This window comes from Physeter macrocephalus, chromosome 12 (assembly GCF_002837175.3).
Source record: "Physeter macrocephalus isolate SW-GA chromosome 12, ASM283717v5, whole genome shotgun sequence".
NCBI lineage: Eukaryota > Metazoa > Chordata > Mammalia > Artiodactyla > Physeteridae > Physeter > Physeter macrocephalus.
This window is the reverse complement of record NC_041225.1, coordinates 85,409,211-85,430,164: the sequence shown is the minus strand read 5'-3', so window position 1 is coordinate 85,430,164 and position 20,954 is coordinate 85,409,211. Positions and strand designations below refer to the sequence as shown.

The window sequence follows — 20,954 nt, the reverse complement described above, 5'->3', positions numbered from 1 at the left end:
ACACTCTTTTATTTATTTATTTATTTTTGGCTGTGTTGAGCCTTTGTTGCTGCACGCGAGCTTTCTCTAGTTGTGGCGAGCGGGGGCTACTCTTCCTTGCGATGTGCGGGCTTCTCACTGTGGTGGCTTCTCTTGTTGCAGAGCAGGGGCTCTAGGTGCACAGGCTTCGGTGGTGGCTCATGGGCTCTAGAGCGCAGGCTCAGTAGTTATGGCCCACGGGCTTAGTCGCTCTGCGGCATTTGGTATCTTCCTGGACCAGGGCTCGAACCCGTGTCCCCTGCATTGGCAGATGGAGTCTTAACCAGTGTGCCACCAGGGAAGTCCCTCCCCTTCTTTTAAAATAGATTATTTTTTAGAGCAGTTTTAGGTTTACAGCAAAATTGAGCAGAAAGTATGCAGAGTTCTCACATACTCCCTGCCTCTAGAGGGCGCCCCCCGCCTGTTCCACTCTCAACACACCCCATCAGAGTGGTGCATTTGTTAGAATCGATGAGCCTACTCGACACATCGTTATCGCTCAAAGTCCATAGTTCACATTAGTGTGCGCTCCTGTTGTACATTTTATGGGTTTTGACAAATGTGTAATGACATGTATCCACTATTACTGTATCACACAGAGTAGTTTCACTGCCCTAAAAATCCTGTGCTTCACCTATTCATCCCTCCCTCCCCCATAACCCCTGGCAACCACTGATCTTTTTACTGTATCCATAGTTTTGTCCTTTCCAGAATATCACAGAATTGGAACCATACAGTATGTAGCCTTTTCAGATTGGCTTCTTTCACTTAGTGATACACGTTTAAGTTTCCTCCCTGTCCTTTCATGGCCTGATGGCTCATTTCTTTTTATTTTATTTTTTGAATCCAAGGATAAATTGATTTTATTAAAAATTTTTAAAATTGAAGTACAGTTGATTTACAATGTGTATTAGTTTCAAGTATACAGAAAAGAGATATATATTCTTTTGCAGATTCTTTTCCATTATAGGTATTACAAGATATTGAACATAGTTTCTTGTACTATATACTAGGTCCTTGTTTGTCTCTTTTATAGTAATATGTGTCTGTTAATCTCAAGCTGCTAATTTATCCCTCCCCCACCTTTCCCCTTTGGTAACCATAAGTTTGTTTTCTACGTCTGTGAAAATAAGACATAGAAATTTTTGTTTTGTAAATAAGTTCATTTATATCATAATTTTAGATTCCACATGTAAACAATATCATATGATATTTGTCTTTGTCTGACTTCACTTAGTGTGATAATTTCTAGGTCCATCCATGTTGCTGAAAATGGCATTATTTCATTCTTTTTTATGGCTAGTATTCCAATGTGTGTATATATATATGTGTGTGTGTATACATATATATGTACATATAAATATACCACATCTTCTTTATCCATTCATCTGTCAATGTACATTTAGGTGTATTCCAATGTGTATATATATATATATATATATGTGTGTGTATACATATATATATGTACATATAAATATACCACATCTTCTTTATCCATTCATCTGTCAATGTACATTTAGGTTACTTCCATATCTTGGCTACTGTAAATAGTGCTTCTATGAATATTGAGGTGCATGTATCTTTTTGAATTAGAGTTTTCATCTTTTCCGGATATATGCCCAGGAGTGGAATTGCTGGATCATATGGTAACTCTATTTTTAGTTTTTTTAAGGAACCTCCATACTGTTCTCCATAGTGGCTGCACAAGTTTACATTCCCACGAAAAGTGTAGGATGGTTTCTTTTTCTCCACACCCTCTCCAGCATTTATTGTTTGTAGATTTTTTGATGATGGCCATTCTGACCGGTGTAAGGTGGTACCTCATTGTAGTTTTGATTTACATTTCTCTAATAATAAGCGATGATGAGCATCTTTTCATGTGCCTATTGACCATCTATATGTCTTCTTTGGAGAAATGTCTATATAGGTCTTCTGAGGTTCTCACTTCTGAAAGGGGTACTGACACAGTGTTGGCTCAGAGTTCAGAGGATCAAGCACATGGGTTGTTTTTTGGGTAAGACCATCCTTAGCAGATGTCACCTCAGGGCCCTTTAATTTATCCCCTACGCTTGCTTCTCACAGAGAACATCCCTAAAGATGCTGGTGGTCCTCTTCCCCCTCCTGCCAGCAGCCGGTTCCCTCCTGTCTTTCCCTGTTTCCTTTGCATCTCAGACACCCCCTCCCATGGTGGCAGCAATATTGAGGTTCTCTCCCCTCCTCCCAGACCCTTGTCCTATCTCTGACTCTCCAAATGCCCCCAACCACCTGGGAGCACTTTACCCAGTCCCCCTACCCCAAATGGCTTCACTGGGCCCCCCTCCCTGCCTCATGTGGAGCTCCAGGTTTGAACCATTGGTGGACACCAGTGGGGTGACCCTCCTGTTTGGAGAAACATGGGGGTAGATGTTTTGGAGGGAGAAGTGCTGGTCTTGCACCAAGTCCATGTACCATTTTTTTTAGATTCCACATATAAGCGATACCATATAATATTTGTCTTTCTCTGTCTAACTTAACTTGACTCAGTATGACAATCTCTAGGTCCAGCCATGTTGCTGCAAATGGCATTATTTCACTCTTTTTTATGGCTGAGCAACATTCCATTGTATATATGCACCACACCTTCTTTATCCATTCATCTGTTGATGGACATTTAAGCTGCTTCCATGTCTTGGCTATTATAAATAGTGCTGCAATGATCACTGGGCAGCATGTATCATTTCGAATTATAGTTTTGTCCGGGTATATGCCCCGAAGTGGGATTGCTGGATCATATGGTAGCCCTATTTTTAGTTTTTTGAGGAAACTCCATGTTGTTCTCCATAGTGGCTGCACCATTTACATTCTCATCAACAGTGTAGGATGGTACCCTTTTCTCCACACCCTCTCCAGCATTTGTTATTTGTAGACTTTTTTTTTTTTTTTTCAGTATGCTGGCCTCTCACTGTTGTGGCCTCTCCCGTTGTGGAGCACAGGCTCCAGACGCACAGTCTCAGTGGCCATGGCTCACAGGCCCAGCCGCTCCGCGGTATGTGGGATCTTCCCGGACCGGGGCACGAACCCGTGTCCCCTCCGTGTCCCCTGCATCGGCAGGCGGACTCTCAACCACTGCGCCACCAGGGAAGCCCTCCCTGTAGACTTTTTAATGATGGCCATTCTGACCTGTGTAAGGTGGTACCTCATCGTAGTTTTGATTTGTATTTCTCTAATAATTAACGATGTTGAACATCTTCTTATGTGCCTGTTGACCATTTGTATGTCTTCTCTGGAGAAATGTCTATTTAGGTCTTCTGTCGATTTTTTGATTGGGTTGTTTGTTTTTTTGATATTGAGCTGTATGAGACGTTTTTGTATTTTGGAAATTAATCCCTGTTGGTCACATCATATGCAAATATTTTCTCCCATTCCATAGGTTTTCTTTTCATTTTGTTTATGGTTTCCTTTGCTGTGCAAAAGCTTTTAAGTTTGATTAGGTTCCATTTGTCTATTTTTGCTTTTATTTCATTACTCTAGAAGTCGGATCTAAAAAAAAATTGCTGCAATTTATGTCAAAGAGTATTTTGCCTATGTTTTCCTCTAGGAGTTTTATAGTACCCGGCCTTACATTTAGGTCTTCAATCCATTTTGAGTTTATTTTTACATACGGTGTTAGAGAATGTTCTAATTTCATTCTTTACATGTAGCCAGGACAAATTTATTTTTATTTTATTTTTTTGAAAAGATTTGATAATTCTATCTTAAAAAATTATTTACTTATTTATTTTGGCTGCACCAGCTCTTAGTTGTATCATGTGGGATCTTCGTCATGGCACACGGGATCCTTAGTTGCGGCATGCAGGCTTCTTATTTGCGGCGTGCGAACTCTTAGCTGTGGGATGCATGCGGGATCTAGTTCCCCGACCAGGGATCGAACCCAGGGCCCCTGCATTGGGAGCGTGGAGTCTTACCCACTGGACCACCAGGGAAGTCCCAGGACACATTTATTTTTGATGTTTTTAAAAAAAATTTCTTAGCATGCAATTACTTCTAGAGTTAGCTTACATTTTTATTTTTAATTTTATTTTTATGTTCCTCCCTTTCATTTTTTTAAATGTATTTTTTATTGAGGTAACATTGGTTTATGACATTATATGTTTCAGATGTACAACGTTATATTTCTGCTTCTGTATACACTACAGTGTGCTCACCCCCAAAGTTTGATTTCCATCCATCACCATACAGTTGACTCCCTTTACCCATTTTACCCTCCCTCCTGGCCCTTCCTCTCTGGTAATCACTACTGTGTTCTCTGTATCCATGTGTTTGTTTTTCTTTGTTTGATTTATTCATTTATTTTGTTTTTCTTGTTTTTGTTTATTTTTTTCACCCACGTATGCGTGAAATCATACAGCATCTATCTTTCGCCATCTGACTTATTTCACTTAGCATAATACCCTCAAAGTCCATCCACATTGTTCCAAATGGGAAGATTTCATCTTTTCTATGGCTGAGTAGTATGCCATTGTATATATATTTATAACACATCTTCTTTATCCATTCATGCATTGATGGCATTTAGGTGGTTTCCATATCTTGGTTACTGTAAATAATGCTGCAATGACCATAGGGGTGCATATATCTTTTTGAATTAGTGATTTTGAATTCTTTGGATAAATACCCAGAAGTGGAATAGCTGGGTCATATAATAGTTTCATTCTTGGTTTTTGGAGGAATCTCTATCTTGTTTTCCAAAATGGCTGCACCAATTTACATTCCCACCAATACTGTGTGAGGGTTCCCTTTTCTCCACATCCTCACTAACACTTGTTATTTCTTGCTTTTCTGATAATAGCCATTCTAACAGGTATGAAGTTATATCTCATTGTGGTTTTGATTTGCATTTCCCTGATAACTAGTGATGTTGAGCATCTTTTCATGTGCCTGTTGTCCATCTGTCTTGTTTGGAAAAATGTCTGTTCAGCTCCTCTACCCATTTTTTTAACCAAGTTGATTTTGTTACTGGTGTTGAGTTGTAGAAGTTCTTTATATTTTTTGGATATTAACCCCTTATCAGATATATCATTTGCAAATATCTTCTCCCATTTGGTTGGTTGTCTTTTCATTTTGTTGATGGTTTCCTTTGCTGTGCAGAAGATTTTTTAGTTTGATGTAGTTCCATTTGTTTATTTTCGCTTTTGTTTCCCTTGCCTGAGGAGACATATCCAGAAAGATATTGTTAAGACTGATGTCAAAAAGAGTGTACTGCCTATGTTTTCTTCTAAGAGTTTTATGGCTTACATTCAAGTCTTTAATCCACTTTGGGTTGATTTTTATGTATAGTGTGAGATAGTGGTCTAGTTTCATTTTTTTTTGCATGTGGCTGTCCAGTTTCCCCAACATCATTTAATGAGGAGACTATTCTTTCTCTTGTATGTTCTTTGCTTGTCTGTATAAATTAATTGTCCATATATGTGTGGGTTTATTTCTGGGCTCTCAATTCTGTTTCACTGACCTATGTATCTGATTTTTCTTTTAGTACCATGATAGCTCATTTCTTTTTAGTGCTGAATAATATTCCATTGTTTAGAAGTACCACAGTTTGTTTATCCTACTATTTATTTATTTTTTACTTTTATAAAAAAATTTTTGGCTGTATTGGGTCTTCGTTGCTGCTTGTAGGCTTTGTCTAGTGGCAGCAAGCGGGGGCCACTCTTCATTGCGGTGCATGGGCTTCTCATTGCGGTGGCCTCTCCTATTGCAGAACATGGGCTCTAGGCACACGGGCCTCAGCAGTTGCAGCACACAGGCTCAGTGGCTGCGGCCTATGGGCCCTAGAGCATGCCAGCTTCAGTAGTTGTGGCGTGTGGGCTCAGTAGTTGGGGCGCGTGTGCTCAGCAGCTGTGGCTCGCAAGCTTAGTTGTTCCGAGGCATGTAGGATCCTACCAGACCAGGGGTTGAACCCATGTCCCCTGCATTGGCAGACGGACTCTCAACCACTGCACCACCAGGGAAGTCCCATCCTACTATTTATTTATTATCACCTACTGAAGGCCTTAGACCTTTCATTCATGTGTCAAGTACCAGCCTCTTTATATCTCAAACTTCAGGGATATATACCAAAATTTCTATTAAGGCTACCCTAACTTAATATGGTGAGGAAGTGTGTTAGGTACAATAATGGCCACAAAGATGTCCACATCGTAATCCCAGAATCTGGAAGTGCATTAAGTTACATGGCAAAGTGGAATTAAGGCTGCTAGTAAGCTGGCTTTAAGAATTCCCTGGTGGTCCAGTGGTTAGGACTTGGTGCTTTCACTGCCAAGGGTGTGAGTTCAGTCCCAGGTCAGAGAACTAAGATCCCGCAAGCCTTGCGACACAGCTAAATAAATAAATAGGCTGGCTTTAAGATACGGAAACTATCCTGGATTATCTGGGTGGGCCCAATGTAAGAGGCCTTAAAAGTGGAAGCAGGAGGAAGAAGACTCAATGTCAGAGTAATGGGTTGTAATAAAAACTCAACCTGTGGACACTGGCTCTGAGCCAAGCAAAGTGAGGGGTGAGAAGGGGGCGTAGTTTCCCAAAGGAGGGGGACTCTTCATATCAGAAATGGAGATGGGAATGATGCTGGGGAAAAGACACAGGAGCTGTCCCATTCAATACTTATATAAATATATACACAGTTATAGTTAGGTATAGCTATGGATATAGATGTAAATGTATATATACATACATGTAGATAGGAAGAATGAACTGTGTGTACAGTGCTTTTTATTCTGTATGGTAGATAATTTTTTTTTTCTTTTCACTCATCTGGATTTTTTTCTATAAAGAATATCATTAGTAAAGAAATAAAAGATACAAAAGGAAACTATGCATACTTTTCCCAAGAGCCCTTTGTTACTTTCCTGCCATGAATTTGCCCTCTCACTAAGGACACAGGCAAGGGGTCTTTGACCCGGATAGTTCAGAGCAGCCTCCTCTGCCTGACACACAGTGATCCTTCCATGCAGCCAGGAGGCTCCCCCATATCCATACCACATTATTCATGATGGCACCAGACGTAACTGCCTGTTCACTGAGGTCTAGCCCATTTTCACTGTGCCAGAGAAACATTGCCCTCACACAATGTTCTTTTTTTTTTTTTTTCACACAATGTTCTAAAAAAGAGGAACTCATTCTCAGGGTCAAGGGAGAGCTGGGGAGGCCCCCTGTGGTCTTGGGAAAGTCTTCCCTTCTCCCTGGGATGATGGATGTCATGTTTTCCCAAGAGAAGCACTGTTTCTGAGGGCAGGGTCCATGGTTTTCTTTCTCTTTGCAGCTGGTGCAGAGCAGGCATTCTAGAGGAAAGGATGGATGAAGGGCCCCACCTACCATTTCTTTCTTCTTGGTTTCTCTGCTCTATCCCCTGTTCCCAGGGCACACATCCAGAGGGTGGCATGGAATCCTTTGGTTATCTGGGATCTGATGGTCAAATACTGAATCACATTATATACAGGAGTCCCCTATGAAGCCTTGGATCAGTCTGACCAACTGTCGTAACTGTCTCCTTTCTCATCCCATTCTCCCCTCCCCTCCATTCCTCCCATCCTCCCCCAACCCCTCTCCCTGGTTTGTTGTCTACTTTAGTTTCCTCTGTGCCTTGGATGGAGGGACTCGGATCACCACTCCTTGGAGATGACCCCCAGCACTGCTGGGGCATTTCAAACAGCCCGGGTCTCTTTTCTACTCCCATTGATTATGCCTATGGTCTACCACCAAGCATAAGGAGAGTCCCAACCAGAGAAGGGGAAAGTGGCCAAACTGTTTCCTTCCTCCATCCTTATCCAGAGGAGGCCTTAGAACCCCAGGAGCATGGCAGTGGGGCAACAGAAAGATGAGCACTGACTTCCCTCTCTCTCATCAGAGCAGTGACTTTTGGTCACTCTAGATCTGGCCCAAAGTTCCTCCTCTGTTTGGAAGAATGGGGATCTCCTAAATGTCTGGGAGAATTGCCCTCCTTCCTGGCTGGAAAGTGAGGCTGAGGCACCCACCTCCCACTTGGTTTTTTCTCCTCTGGGCTGTCAGGTCAGGGGTCACATAGAGCACCCAGAGGGATGCATGGGAGACTGCTCAGGAAATACCTGTGGATAAGCATGGCCAGAGGAAAATAGCTCATGACCCACATCTTCCCTGCAAAGTGGGAAATGAAACTCCTCATGGTCGGGACTTTTACAGAAACCATCTCTGAAACCCCAGAGGGCCCAAAGGATTGCGGTTGCTTCTTGCCTATCTTCCTCATGCTGGATCAGCCTTTTGTCCAGCTATCAGCAGAACACCTACCTGAAGCCTCCATTTCCATCACTTGGAGTAAATGCCCCCCAAGCCCAGTCCCGTCTTACTCAGTGAGTCCCATCCCAGTTTGGTGAGGATTCCAGATCCTTTCCTGGGACCACTGGGAGGGCACATGGGCATTCTACCAATCACTCATGCTACATAACAGCAGAGGTTGTGGAAAGTCAACTTTTCAACAGAGAGGGAAGGGGACAGACATTCCAAGGTGTTATTTGGCAGCTGCTCTCCCTCAAATGCCTCAGGAGGAGACCAGGACCCCAGTGGTGCTTTCTACCAAGAATCCAAAGTAACTTGGATTCTTCTCCATCCCCAGGCCCTGGGATGTGGATGTGAGGCCAGGAACCAGGAGAAGAAGGGCTGAGGTGATCCTGGGATTAGGCTGGGTGACAAGCATTAGAGCCCAGAAACAGAACATTCTGACTCCTTCTGAGCCCTCGTAGAACCAAGGCTCTTCAACTAGGTGAGTGGCTTTAAGAGAACAGGCATGGTTATAAATGTTCAGAGACTGGCAGTGAATTAGGAGTGAGGCCTTCAGTTTGTGGGATTAGCTAACGTCGAAGCTTAGAGCAGACAGCAGGCCTGGACGTTATGTGGGTAGGGAGGAAATGAGACAGGATGAATGGAACACCATCCTTGTGACCCAGCTTCCTTCCCAACACTTGGAAAGGGTGGTGTGGAGCCCTCTCTGGTTTCCCTCAACCAGTCAGAGAAACAGCTCTAGTCTGCGGCCTATTCAGCCTGGAGCTCTGTAAGCACAATTAACCGGTCAGAGAGGCCTCTGCAAGTAAAGGTAGCTATTTCCTTGGCCCTGATCATTTAACCTCCAACCTTGGTCCCTGACACCAACCTGTCATCCAGCTCCACTGGCGAAGCCAGGTCAGCAAAGCCAGGTCAGCTTTCTAGTCCTGTTGCCAGAGTTGTTATGCATTTTTGGGTAAGGTTTAAAACCACACTTGCCTCATGCCTTTACTATGGGAATGAATGAGAACTGCTGGAGGCCATAGAAAGATGCAGTAGCTTCTAGAAGACAGATTCCAGTCCACAGGCTGGAATCTCAGAGTTGAGTCATGATCAGCCATCAGCTATTCCATTCATTTCTCTTTCATCCATTCATCCATCTTCCATCCATCCACCCATCCATCCATTTTCCATCCATCCATCTTCCATCCATCTATCCATTCATCCATCCATCCATCAATCCATCCAATTATCTGGGATCTTTATGATCTGACCCCAGGTGCCTCCTTAGCCCAAGCCCTCCCTGCTCAGGTCATATATTGATACTCTATACTCCAACGGTGCCAAACTACCTATAATGTGCCAGGCACTCCATACTTTCCAATATGCTAATCCCTCTACCTGGAACTTCTTAAAATTACTCCAGTCTCTGTACTTCCCTTGAACTGTGCATATTCTTCTATTGTTATGCTTATCACCCTGTATTGTAATTTATTTGCTCAGGTCTGTCTTTCTTACCAGATGGTGAGCCCTTTGAGTACAAGGACAGTGAGTTAGTCAGCTTTGTGTCTCAGTCCTAGCACAGTGCCTGGTATCTAGAAGGCATTCAATATGTATTTGTGGGGTGAATGGATGGCAGGATGGAAGACGGATGAGAGCCGTCTTTTTTTTTTTTCTTTTTTTTTTGTTGTTGTTGTTGTTGTTGTACGTGGGCCTCTCACTGCTGTGGCCTCTCCCATTGAGGAGCACAGGCTCCGGACGCGCAGGCCCAGCGGCCATGGCTCATGGGCCCAGCCGCTCCGCGGCACATGGGATCCTCCCAGACCGGGGCACGAACCCGTGTCCCCTGCATCGGCAGGCGGACCCCCAACCACTGCGCCACCAGGGAAGCCCGAGAGCCGTCTTATAAGAGAAAAAGCTTAGCCTGAGGACAAGGTAGTTAAAGTGCCCATGTAATAGACCCCCAGAGAAGATGACAAATGACCTCTTCCTGAAAGTTCAGGCCCTTGAGGAGAGGACCGAGCTGTAGCCTAGGTGCTTAAGCCAGGAATGGGGAACTTTGGGATAACACAATGACTTCTGGGGGTCACTTCCCTTTTCCTCTAGATAAAAGGACTTTGGGGAGAGAGCTGGCCGGGAGCACCTGTGCCACGAGTGTTACGGTGCAGAATCTGCTCAGGGCTCTGTGCCCAAACCCACAGTTTGCTGGTCCAATGAACGCTCTCCTCTTCTTCCTGCAGAGCCTCCTCCCAAGACGCGTCCATCTCTGGCTCTGGGAAGACTTCTCACAGTCCGTGCTGCAGTCGTCTTCCTGAGGCTGGTCCTGGTCGCCTCCGTCCTGTTGCAGGCTATTCTCTGTAAGTCCTCGGCTTCCATCTGGGCTCCATCCTTCCCCACGGCCAGTCGGCTCCCTCTCTCCCCCGCTTTCTGGTGGTGTCTCCTGCCTCTGGCTTTTTCATTTGTCTTTTGTTTCCCCTCTTCCCACGTGCAGTCAGAGAGTCCCCTCCCACCCCCACAGCCCCGCCGTCCCCAGTAAGATCAGCTGCTGCTCCTGCCTTTCCAATTCCGGGCAGATTTTCCTGACATGGATCAGCATGCTTGTGCTCTAGGACACGCTCTTTTGTCCCCAAGAAATGTTTGCCCATCCTGTGTCATTTCCTCCTTCCTCTCTGAGTTTCGTGTCCCTTTGATTGAGAGCCTTGTGGGTAGCCCCCAACAGTGAGCATGATGTTTCCTGACCCCACAAGGGATGGTGTTCCAACTGTATCCTCAGCCCCAACTGACTAGATGGAGAACCTGGCCAACAGGTTAGGGTTAGGGTTAGGGTTAGGGTTAGGAGGGTTAGGGTTAGGGTTGGGAGGGTCAGGGTTAGGATTAGGGATCACTGCCCCCCCCCACACAGGGCCCCTTCTCTTCACTCTCCTGCTCCCACAAATGTCATGTCAAGGGAGACTTCCTACTTCTTCATTGGATGTGTGATGTATCTTTCTCCCTCTTCTGGCTTTGCCAAGCCTCATGGCCTTTGCTGCTTCTTCCTCTCATTAGGTCTCCAGAAAGCAGGTGGAGGGAACATCTGCACTCTCCCTTCAAGGCCTCAGGACATATTTGGTCTTGGGCTTGGAGGGTCTGAGCAGAGTGTCCTCTGCTTTGAGCCCACTTGGTTTACTTTTGGTTTCCTCTATGGCACCTAAGCCTGTGGGCTGAACAGAGTGTGACAGGGGGTGGGACAAGGGAAGAGAAGTGGTTTTGTAATTCTCCCTTTTTGTATCCTCTGGAGAAGAGATCACCTCCAGATTAGAAGTCTGCATAGGCTTTCCCTTCCATAGCCGCGAGGTGCTTATGGGCAGTCATAAGCTGTGCGGCGCAGAGGGACATGGGAAGTATGACAAAGGGGTGTTTGAAGGCATCCCTTTACCAAATGCGCCGTGAACATGCAAAGAAAATTTAGAACTGGATTCTAACCCCCTCTTCTGCTTACCTGTGAGAGCCTCTAACAGAGAGCTCGTATTTTGTAGATCTTTGCATGATCTGCCTCTACCAGAGTTCCTGGTGCATGGAAGGTGCCTATAGCCTGTTTGTTGAATGAATACATTATGAATGAGTGGAGGGTAGGCAACTGCCCCTTGGGTTGGGTTCTTGGGAAGCTTGAGCCCATCCCTTCCCTCCCCTTCCTTTTATTTCCCTGGCAACACCCCCACTCCAGTCCCTGGGGATCCCCTTGGCTGACCTCTTGACTGTCTCATATCCAGATCCCTGATTTATGGGCACAATATCAGATGTCAAGACCAATGCCCAGTTGCTGAAAGGTCGTGTGGACAACATCAGCACCCTGAGTCCTGAAATAAAGAGGAATAGAGGTGGCGTGGCAGCGGTTGGCATTCAGGTCCAGATGGTGAATGCCAGCCTGGAGCGTGTGCGTTCTCAGATCCGGAGGTTGGAAACCAGCATGAAGGAAGCCAATGCATGGCTGCAGATGCTAACAAGTAGTTGGGAAGAAGTCGATAAGTTCAATGCCCAAATCCTGGAGCTAAAAAGAGATTTGGATAAAGTCAGTGCTTTAAACACAAAGGGCCGGGGACTCCAGAGAGGTTTGGAGAATATCAGCCAGTTGTTCCAACAGCAAAGTAAGTGACTCAGAAAAGAACATTGCAAGTTGACCAGTGGCCCGTGGGACCTTGACAGTCTTAGGCGTGACACCACTGGGCTGGTGTGTGTGGAGGGAAGGGGGAGAGGAGCAGGGCAGCCATGGCTGGAAAGTTAAGAAGAGAGGGCTCAGCGCTGGGTTTGGGAAGGGCTTAGGGGCTGTTCAGGAGCGAAGGCACTAGGGACCAGCCAGGGTTCCCACACTAAGGCATAGAATATGAAGGCATTAGGGAGTCTCTTTGTCCTGAGCCAAAGCCAGCCATTTTCCATTAGTCTCTACCTAGAGCCCAGGGACTCAGACACTTGTGATGGCCAATGGAAAATTACTCCTCCTCACAAGAGAGACAGATTCTTTTTTTTTTTTTTTTTTTTTCCGGTATGCGGGCCTCTCACTGTTGTGGCCTCTCCCGTTGCGGAGCACAGGCTCCAGACGCCGAAGGCACTAGGGACCAGCCAGGGTTCCCACACTAAGGCATAGAATATGAAGGCATTAGGGAGTCTCTTTGTCCTGAGCCAAAGCCAGCCATTTTCCATTAGTCTCTACCTAGAGCCCAGGGGCTCAGACACTTGTGATGGCCGATGGAAAATTACTCCTCCTCACAAGAGAGACAGATTCTTTTTTTTTTTTTTCAGGTATGCGGGCCTCTCACTGTTGTGGCCTCTCCCATTGTGGAGCACAGGCTCCGGATGCGCAGGCCCAGCGGCCATGGCTCACGGGCCCAGCCGCTCCGCGGCATATGGGATCTTCCCGGACCGGGGCACGAACCCGTGTCCCCTGCATTGGCAGGCGGATTCTCAACCACTGCGCCACCAGGGAAGCCCGAGAGGCAGATTCTTGATTCAGCCTCTCTCACTCTCCCCTCTCTGAGCCCAGAGACTCTACCAATCTCAGTCAGACTTTCAGGATCTGAGGGAATGTTCCCAAGCTCCTACACAAGGACCCAAAGACCCCAGAGCCCAGCTCCATTCACTCTGTCTCTGGGATCCCACTCAAGTATCCCCACCTAGCCAGCACCAGAGAAAACGGGAACACCAGAGTACATATTTCACTCTTGTTCTCCAGATGACATCCTACAGATGGTTTCTCAAGGCTGGAAGTACTTCCGGGGGAACTTCTATTACTTTTCTCAAATCACAAGGACCTGGTACAGTGCCCAGCAGTTCTGCTTGTTCAGGGATTCACACCTGACCTCAGTGACCTCAGAGAGTGAACAGGTGAGTGCTGTCCTGTGGGCTCTAGGAAGGGGGTGTATTGGTAGCTGTATCAGGCAGGATGGGCAAGATTATGCTGCGGTGACAAAAATCCCCAAATATGAGTAATTCTTCAGAATTACTTCTCACTTGTACACTGCATGTCCAATGAGGTCCAGGAAGGGGTTCTGCTCACCGTGGTTACTCAGGGCTTAGGTCAAAGGAGATTTCATCTCAACATATGTTTCCACAATTGCTGAGGTGAGAAAAAGGAACATGGCACATCGTGTGTTGGCTCTTACAGCTTCTGCTGGAAGCAACGGACATCACTTCAGCTCACATTTCATTGGCCAAACAAATGATGCAGTATTTGTAGCTTCAAAGAGGGCAGGGTAGTACAATCTTTCCATGTGCCCCGAAAATAGAAATATTTGTGAATAGCATTAATGGCACTGTCTAACCCAAGAAGTCCCCTACCTGGTGAGGCAGAATATTGAACAAGCTCCTCTCATCTGGAGGTGGGCTAGCAGAGCAGGTGAGATCATGGGCTCTGGAGTCAGAGTCTAGAGTCCTAACCCTGTGTCTGTGGGTTCAGGAGCTGTCGCTGAGGATGGGTGAAGAACACCCAGAGAGACAGATGCTCCAACTCGGAGTCATGGCAGCACCTCTGCTCATTCTGTCTCTCTGCAGGAGTTTCCCTACAGGACTGCAGGCGGACTTCTCTACTGGATCGGCCTGAGCAAAGCAGGGAGTGAGGGGTACTGGTACTGGGTGGATGACTTGCTGCTCAACAAGATCCAGAGTGTGAAGTAAGCCCCGAGAACCCTCCTTCCCAGACTGACTTTCTTGGGCCAGGGCCGGGGCATGAAGAGTGGCGTGATAGTTCCTACTGACCACAGGGCTTGTGATTCTTCCCCATCCTCGGGCGGCAGAAGCATTGAACAGAGATCTAGCTGACCTCTGCCACTAATTGGCTGTGGAACTGTGGACAAATTCATGGCCTCTTGGTGCCCTCTGGGGTTTGGCAGCATGGCCGTCCACCCAGACTTGGCAGGGACCTCGTTCTAAGTTTAGGTCTTTGCACTGTGGGTTCCTGTAGGGCCTTGAGGGTTGTGGGCTGGTGTGGCCCTAACTTGGGGGGTGATTGCAGGCTCAGGGGTCCCCTTCCTCTCAGGCATGGAAAAACTTGAGATGCTATCACCTGGCACCAAAGCTGGGGTTGAAATCTCTCAGTTATTCATTGGAAATATGTTTTTCTTTGTTTTTTTTCCTTTGATAGGTTCTGGATTCCAGGTGAGCCCAACAACACTGGAAACGATGAACACTGTGCCGATATAAAGATGTCCTCACTGCAGTCATGGAATGATGCCTCCTGTGACAATGAATTTCTTTTTATCTGTAAACGACCCTACATCCCATCAGAATCATGTCAGGACTGGCCCCCAAGCTCAAACTTTAAACTCCAATGCTTGTTGAATTCAAGGAAATGCGGCTCTCTCCTTCATACTCCAGGGTGATTTTGAACCTTAATTTTTCTTGCTTCGAAATTGTCCTGAAGGCATCCGGGAATCTATCTGCCTTGGCTAGGAATTCTCTGACCCCACAGAGGCAGCTGAAATGGAAAGGAGATCTTGGGTTGAAATGGGAGCCGAGGGTGGAGAGGATTAGAAGTTCACTAATTCACCCAGTGAGGTGAATCAGAACCTGCAATCTGGGGCAGCACCCTGGGGCATCCCATCCCTTCAGAGAAGCCTCAGCTTCACTGCATGAAAGTTGCTTCGACCACCCAAGCAATTGTCTGGAGACTGAGACTCCGGGCTTTTCTGGTTGACTCCCCAGAATTCCCAGTTGCCTGCTGAGGTGGCTGTGTTCTCAGTGGGAAGAGCTCTGCTCTTGGTGACCCTGTTCATGCCATGTACCCATGGCCCCTTTCATCCACATCCTCTGAGATCTAAGACCCTTCCTCCCTGGGACGGGCTTGACTGGTTCAGATCTGGGGCTGACATGGGAATGTGTCTCCTTAGAGCTGGACCAGCGTCCATGCGCTTCTCCCTCCCTCTCACTCGCTAAACTCTGGGACCAAGTCTGTCTGCCGAGCCCTTCTGCCCCCCTTCCTCTTTCTTCTGCATCTCCTCTCTCCCCAGAGGGCAGGGGAAGGGGCCTTCAGTGAAGAGGGCACCTCTGAGCTTCATTAGAATAAAATGCTGCCTGGGAAAAGGCCAGTCTCTTTCGTTGTTTTCTTCCTGGGGGTACAGGTGAATGTGCGGGAAAGAACATCTGCTCTGCTGGACATGAAGTTCTGGGGTGTCCTCAGGAAACAGTTGGGGGTTCAAAATAACAGAGAGTAGGAAAGTTCCAGCCCCAGAAATGCCATAAAATATGAGCAGTACTTATCTCTGGCTTTTATTGAAATGCAGCAGAGCTAGGACTGCAGTGTCTGCAGTGTCACGACCCTCTTGGTGGTCTTTCCTCCCAGATGTTCATGGACCATCTTTTGTTCTCTGGCTTTGCTCCCGATGGGGAGACACGTCAGGTTTCCCACTCTTCACAGAGACCGTGATCACAGACATCGGGTCCAAATCCCCCATCCAGGGGCCGAGGCAGGAATCCAGGCCCGCACCAGACAGGAGAGGAGCAGAGAGGAAGCAGAAAGGGTGCAGTGTGAGCGGAGGGTGGGCTCAGCAGAGCGGCCCTCCCCTCCTTGGGGTCCTAGTTAGGTGCCCTCTTTAAGGTCCTGGGGAGGGGACGTTTTCCTTCAGCGACTCTGACCAGCAGCGTGGTGTTCTGGGTGCAAAGGGGTCGGGGCTAAGGTCAGGGGCATTAGGGGGAAACTTGAAGGAACATGGGGCAATTGGGGTTTTAAAAATATAGTGATGGATGAGGGATGGGCAGTCAGTGATGGCATCCACGAGGGAGCATTTGTAGGCCAGCTCCAGGGACATCTGAGGTCTGAGGGGGCAGGGGTGTCAGGGAAGTGAAGACGGGCAAGTTCACAGGGGTGGACTGTGTGGGCATGGAAGACATCTATGTCTTCTCTAAGAAATACTTGGTTGTTCCTACTCTTCATAATTTGAAGTAGCGAGTTACGGGAGAATGTTATTTCTTCCCAGTGTCGGCTATGTGCTCATAGCACAAGCTGATGTAGAAAGAAATACAAGTTGTGGGCTCAGGGCTGCCTCTAGGGAACTATCCCATTGTGTGTCCAAACATGACACTGCTCTCCATCTTGCTGTCATGCCTGATGTGTCAGTCACCACGTCTGGCCTGCCACGCTGAGTAGCATGTGACCCTGCCCCATGCTCCAGCTTCTTCCCTGAGGTGGGCACTTGTCACCAGGGCAGCGGATTGAGAGGCTTGCATTGTAAGGCCTAAAATTTCACTTATTGCCATGATATTTTCTGAGGGCCTCAAAAGCCGAACTTTGAGTTCCCCGGCTCTCACCAGATATGTCCCCCCACCTGGTCAATTCCCCTTAACTGGACCAGCTGCACTCCACCCAGTTTTCAACCTACTGGGTTCCGCTAACCCGCCGGTCCAGAAACCGTTCAAACAAGCCAATCACATCCTCCTGCAGGAAGCAGGGGCACACTATCCTCTTGTTGCTGCAAAGCCGGCCTCTCACGGTTCTTGCCGGTTCCCTCTTCTCCTGGGTGTAACCCCCATGTGGCCCTGCGTGGTATGCAGTGTCCTCCTCCGGACCGTGACTGTATGTGACTGGTAAACTGCCATGAGTATTATTTGCCCAGCGTCAGATGTCATGTGTTTGGCCATCTTGTACTATTCGGGGCAGGAGATGCCTCCCTCACTGACTGAATGAATCCCTTCACAATTCATATGTTAAAACCCTAATCCCCACTGGGATGGTATTAGGAGATGGGGCCTGTAGGAGGTAATTAAGTCACCAGGGTGGAGCCCTCATGATGGGATTAGTACTCTTATAAGAAGAGACATGAGGGACTTCCCCGGTGGTCCAGTGGGTGAGACTCCATGCTCCCAAGGCAGGGGGCCTGGGTTCCATCCCTGGTCGGAGAACTAGATCCCGCATGCCACAACAAAGATGCCACGGGCCACAACTAAGACCCGGTGCAGCCAAAGTAAATACCTATATATATATATATATATATATATATATTAAAGAAGAGACATGAGAGCTTGCCTCTCTCTGTCTGCTCTCCATCCTGTGAGTTTACAATGAGAAGACAGCCATCTGCAAACCAGGAACAGAGCCCTCACCAGGGACTGAGTCTGCCAGCATCCCGATCTTGGATTTCCCAGCCTCCAGAACTGTGAGAAAGAAATTTCTCTTGTGTAAGCCTCTTAGTCTGTGATGGTTTTGCTATAGCAGCCTGAATTGACTAAGACACTCACCACTGGGTTAAATAGGAAGCGATAAGGACAAGGCTGGCCAGGAATCTCTGGTTGGTTCTGATGTGAAGGGATGAGTGGGACTCTCTGACCACTCCTCTGGGAAAGAATTTGAACTTGGAAATACGCAGTTAACAGAGAGAAGTTGAGCTGGAAGGGCCCTGAGTCAGAGAAAGGCTGGAGGGGCCACCATGGGGCACCTGCAGAAACTAAGAATATGCAGAAGCTGTGAGGCAGAGAAGCAAAGCACACGAGGAATATATCTGGCAGAGAAAAGAGAATGGTGCAGAGGAGGGGATAGGTGAGACACAGAGGGGAGGGCAGCAGAGTGAAGGCCCAAGAGCCTGGCTGCTGAGGTTCCTGGAACCACCTTAGATGCAGCCCAGCCCTCCTGACACTCCTGGGTCCTGTGCACGTGTATCCTGCGATACGATCTGACCCCATGACCCTGCCCATTGCTTTTTCTGCAGACTGAAGGAGGCTGGGTGAGTGAGGATGTATTTTTATTTGGAGTCTGTGCCCCACACTATAACCAACCAGCATAGCATTGCCAGGCCCTCCTCCCTTCAGGAAACTGGGACGGCTGCTGCTTTGCCTTGCCTTGTGACCTTGGCTCACTTACCCCCACAGGCAGGGCTTAGTTCTCCAGTGAGGTCACTACATGGGTACCTGCCCTTCTGCTGGCAATGGGTCCTTACCCAAGAAGTCCAGCATTGACAAAGCTTTAGTCCTTGTCTCAGGTCATGGACACGATTATATTTCTGATGAAATTCCAGGATTGTTTCCATTATAAGCTGGAAAGTTGGGAGCCAAGGATGGGTGAGAATTTTATCTCATCCAACTTGTGTATTTATTTTATTATAGTATTATTATTTTTTTCTGATTCTGCAGGCTAACAATGATTGACATGTCTTCTCTGAATGCTGCAATGAAATGCTCTTGAAAAAATCTATATTTTTGTATTTGAATACAAAGAAGAGGAGAAAAAATATTTGACCCAATCTTACTGATTGACTGATCCTAGCTCTTGTGAACAGGTACATACTATAATATTTTATTTTTCTGTTTTATGCTTTATTTGTCTATGTATCTATGTATCCATGTATCTATCTATCTATCTTCCTTTTTCCCTCCCTCCTTCCTTCCTTCCTTCTTTTTTTCCCTTTCTCACATCATGCCACAAAGCTATCTCTCTCCAGCCTTGCCCTTGGCTGCCTCTGCTTTGGCGTTGATGCCAGGCAGCCTCTCCCCAATGGTGATCTGGGTAGCTCCAAGCTTAGAACCTCACAGCCCTGTAACTTCAGAGGAAAGAATTTCCCCTTTCCAATAGTTTCAACAAAAACCCAGCATTGGGTCGCATGCTCAGCCCTGAAGCAGTAATGGAGGTCAGGGAGATGGGTTATGTTGATGGAGCCATAGGCTTAATCCTGGGAATTGGGTATGGGCTCAGCCTCACCCCTGCCAGAAGACTGAGCATGAGGGCGGGATGGTTCTCAAGACTAATCCCGGGAGACATGACTGAAGGAGGGAGACTGTTAGCTCACAGCTGCCCAGGGCCCTGCTTGCAGCTGTGGGTCTCTTCTTTCCATCAAAACTGCGGGATCAGCCACTCCCAGCTGTTCACCCTGTGTTGTCAGGGGTTGATATGGATGATCAAAAACTTCTGGGGTGTCTGAAGCTAGGGGTCTGCATCTCTAGGAGGACGGCCCTGTACCATTCAGCAGAGACAGGGACAACCAACCTGTGAGAGGTCCTGACCAATGAGTGGTTCTACGTGTTAATGTATAAGATGTCCATTTGATTTTTTTCTGGCCAGAGAACAGAGAAGCCTCTCGGCAAGGATTAGAAACCTCCTGGTGCTTCTTTCCTGCTGGCAGATTACGTTCTTGTGGGAGAAATAAGAGCTGGGAGCCTGGAGTGGGGAGGGGATTGGGAACAGGGAAGGGGGCGAGAGGAGCAGTCCTGCTGATCAAGCCTGGAGGACTGTGCCCCTTCCTGGCCCAGGCCTCGCCCTTCTAGCTGAGCAAGGGTTCTTCAAATTTCTGCTTTTGAGGTTCTCTCAGCTTCTCAGGCCCAGGAGGAAACAGCTCCTGAGTGGGCTGACGTGGGCCCTTCCTGTACGTGGGGAAACAGAAACCAAGGCAGGCCCTTTCTTTTCTGCTGCTCCCCTGGGCCTCTTACAAGCCTCTTGGGGGCGTACCTCTGGCAGCTCCCCTCCCAGTTGGACACTCCTGGGGTCTCAGGCAGCGCTGTTACAGACTTCACATTTTCCTGTGTCCTCTCCTCTCTGCTCAGCTTTCAACTGCCAGGAGGCAGCAGGCTTGTGGATGGTGGCTCTGCATTCTCCACACACACACACACACACACACACACACACACCCCACACACATATATACACACATACATACACATATAAACACATACACACACATATCACACACACACACCACACCACACATAAACATACACACATACACATATACGCACACCACACCACACATAAACCTACACATATACACACACCACACATATATACACACATACACATATAAACACATACACATACATATCATGTACACATATACTCATGCACGCACACATATACACACATACATATACGCATACACATATATATCTCACTCATCTACACATACACATAATCACACATACACATATCCATATACTGCGTATATGGATACACAAATATACACATATACAAATATACACATACATGCATATATCACAAAATACACATATACACATACACACACATACATACACACACACACACACACACACACACACACACACTGCCATGGCATCATGAGCTGGGTGCAGGCAGGCACTCCCCTCCTCACCCTGCCGACGAGCTGTGCTCCCGGCTGGCTGTGGCTGCGTTGACAGTGGCCGTCCATGACACAGGCTCCTGCTGGACCTAAGCTGCTCTCCTGGCCTGGCCGCAGGAGGAGGCA

At 47.2% G+C, this 20,954-nt stretch overlaps 1 protein-coding gene across 1 annotated transcript in view; it reads left to right on the top strand.

Moving 5' to 3' along the window:
• The window catches only part of CD207 (CD207 molecule), a 23,687-nt gene extending 8,553 nt beyond the window's left edge, over nucleotides 1–15,134 (top strand). The window contains 5 exon segments of the mRNA XM_024133511.1: nucleotides 10,524–10,640; nucleotides 12,033–12,407; nucleotides 13,490–13,641; nucleotides 14,308–14,426; nucleotides 14,897–15,134. Of these exon segments, the coding sequence (XP_023989279.1) occupies nucleotides 10,524–10,640; nucleotides 12,033–12,407; nucleotides 13,490–13,641; nucleotides 14,308–14,426; nucleotides 14,897–15,134 (1,001 nt within the window).
• Nucleotides 15,135–20,954: the final 5,820 nt, after the last annotated feature.